Source organism: Puntigrus tetrazona, chromosome 3 (assembly GCF_018831695.1).
Source record: "Puntigrus tetrazona isolate hp1 chromosome 3, ASM1883169v1, whole genome shotgun sequence".
Classification (NCBI taxonomy): domain Eukaryota; kingdom Metazoa; phylum Chordata; class Actinopteri; order Cypriniformes; family Cyprinidae; genus Puntigrus; species Puntigrus tetrazona.
The window spans coordinates 20,021,948-20,022,816 of record NC_056701.1 but is presented as its reverse complement, the minus strand read 5'-3'; the positions used below and the strand labels follow the sequence as shown (position 1 = coordinate 20,022,816).

Below are 869 nucleotides of genomic sequence, written 5' to 3'. Positions count from 1 at the left end.
TGCACTTTGCATGTGTACTATCATGGTTTAAAGAAAATGGTTTTGTGTTATTTATAATTTGAGAAATGTTTAAAAACATAAAAAAAAAACTAGAATTTAAATTCTTTTATTTCTAAGTTGTTATTTTAGTTGTCATTTCTTATTGTTATTTTTTTTACTTTTATATTTTACTAATATATATAAATATATAATATTCTCAGGAGAAACCATAGCCTATTTGTTGTAATATATCCATGCCAATAATGTTTTTAATGTTTTTGTTTCATTAAATTGACAAAACATTATTTTTCATTTATATTCACCAAAATAAAAACAAACATGCATTATTTTACTGACAACGTTTTAACATGTGATTTTGAAATCTAGGTACCTTTCGGGACGTTGTGTACATCTTAAATATGCAAACAAATGATTGAAGTGTTTTTTTCAGGGTTGGGTTAGACCAGCCCTGGTCCAAACCCTTTTTAAACATTTATTCTTTAATGCTGATGGTTTAATCTCACAGCTTCTCCTCCTTGTGTGTCCACACAGGACCTGCAGAACGCCTCGGTGCTGGTTTTGGCGAATAAGCAGGACATGAAGAACAGCATGTCTGCTGCAGAGATCTCTCAGAGTCTGACTCTCAGCTCGCTCAACGCTCGCTCCTGGCATGTCCAGGCCTGTTGCGCTCTCACTGGAGAAGGGTATGTACGTTTTCTATGAGTGCATGTTTACCTGAGCACTTTGCTTTGTCAAAAATGTTTCCAAGTCATCCGAGTTAAAGCCTGTGTATTTAATTTGCACCCCCTACAGTTTACCAGCCAGTCTGGATTGGATGCGCTCCCGCGTTGTGGCGAATTAGTCCAGCAACAGTGCTCCTTAAACCTCTG

The 869-nt window shown here is 35.9% G+C and overlaps 1 protein-coding gene across 1 annotated transcript in view; it reads left to right on the top strand.

The window, feature by feature from the left end:
- Positions 1-863, top strand: part of LOC122341549 (ADP-ribosylation factor-like protein 5C) — a 2,656-nt gene extending 1,793 nt beyond the window's left edge. Inside the window, exons 4-6 of the mRNA XM_043234999.1 lie at positions 1-8; positions 506-683; positions 793-863. The exon at positions 1-8 is cut by the window's left edge and continues 50 nt beyond it. Of these exons, the coding sequence (XP_043090934.1) occupies positions 1-8; positions 506-683; positions 793-841 (235 nt within the window). The 3' untranslated portion in view covers positions 842-863. The remainder of the gene's footprint in view (positions 9-505; positions 684-792) is intronic.
- The last annotated feature ends 6 nt before the right edge of the window (positions 864-869 follow it).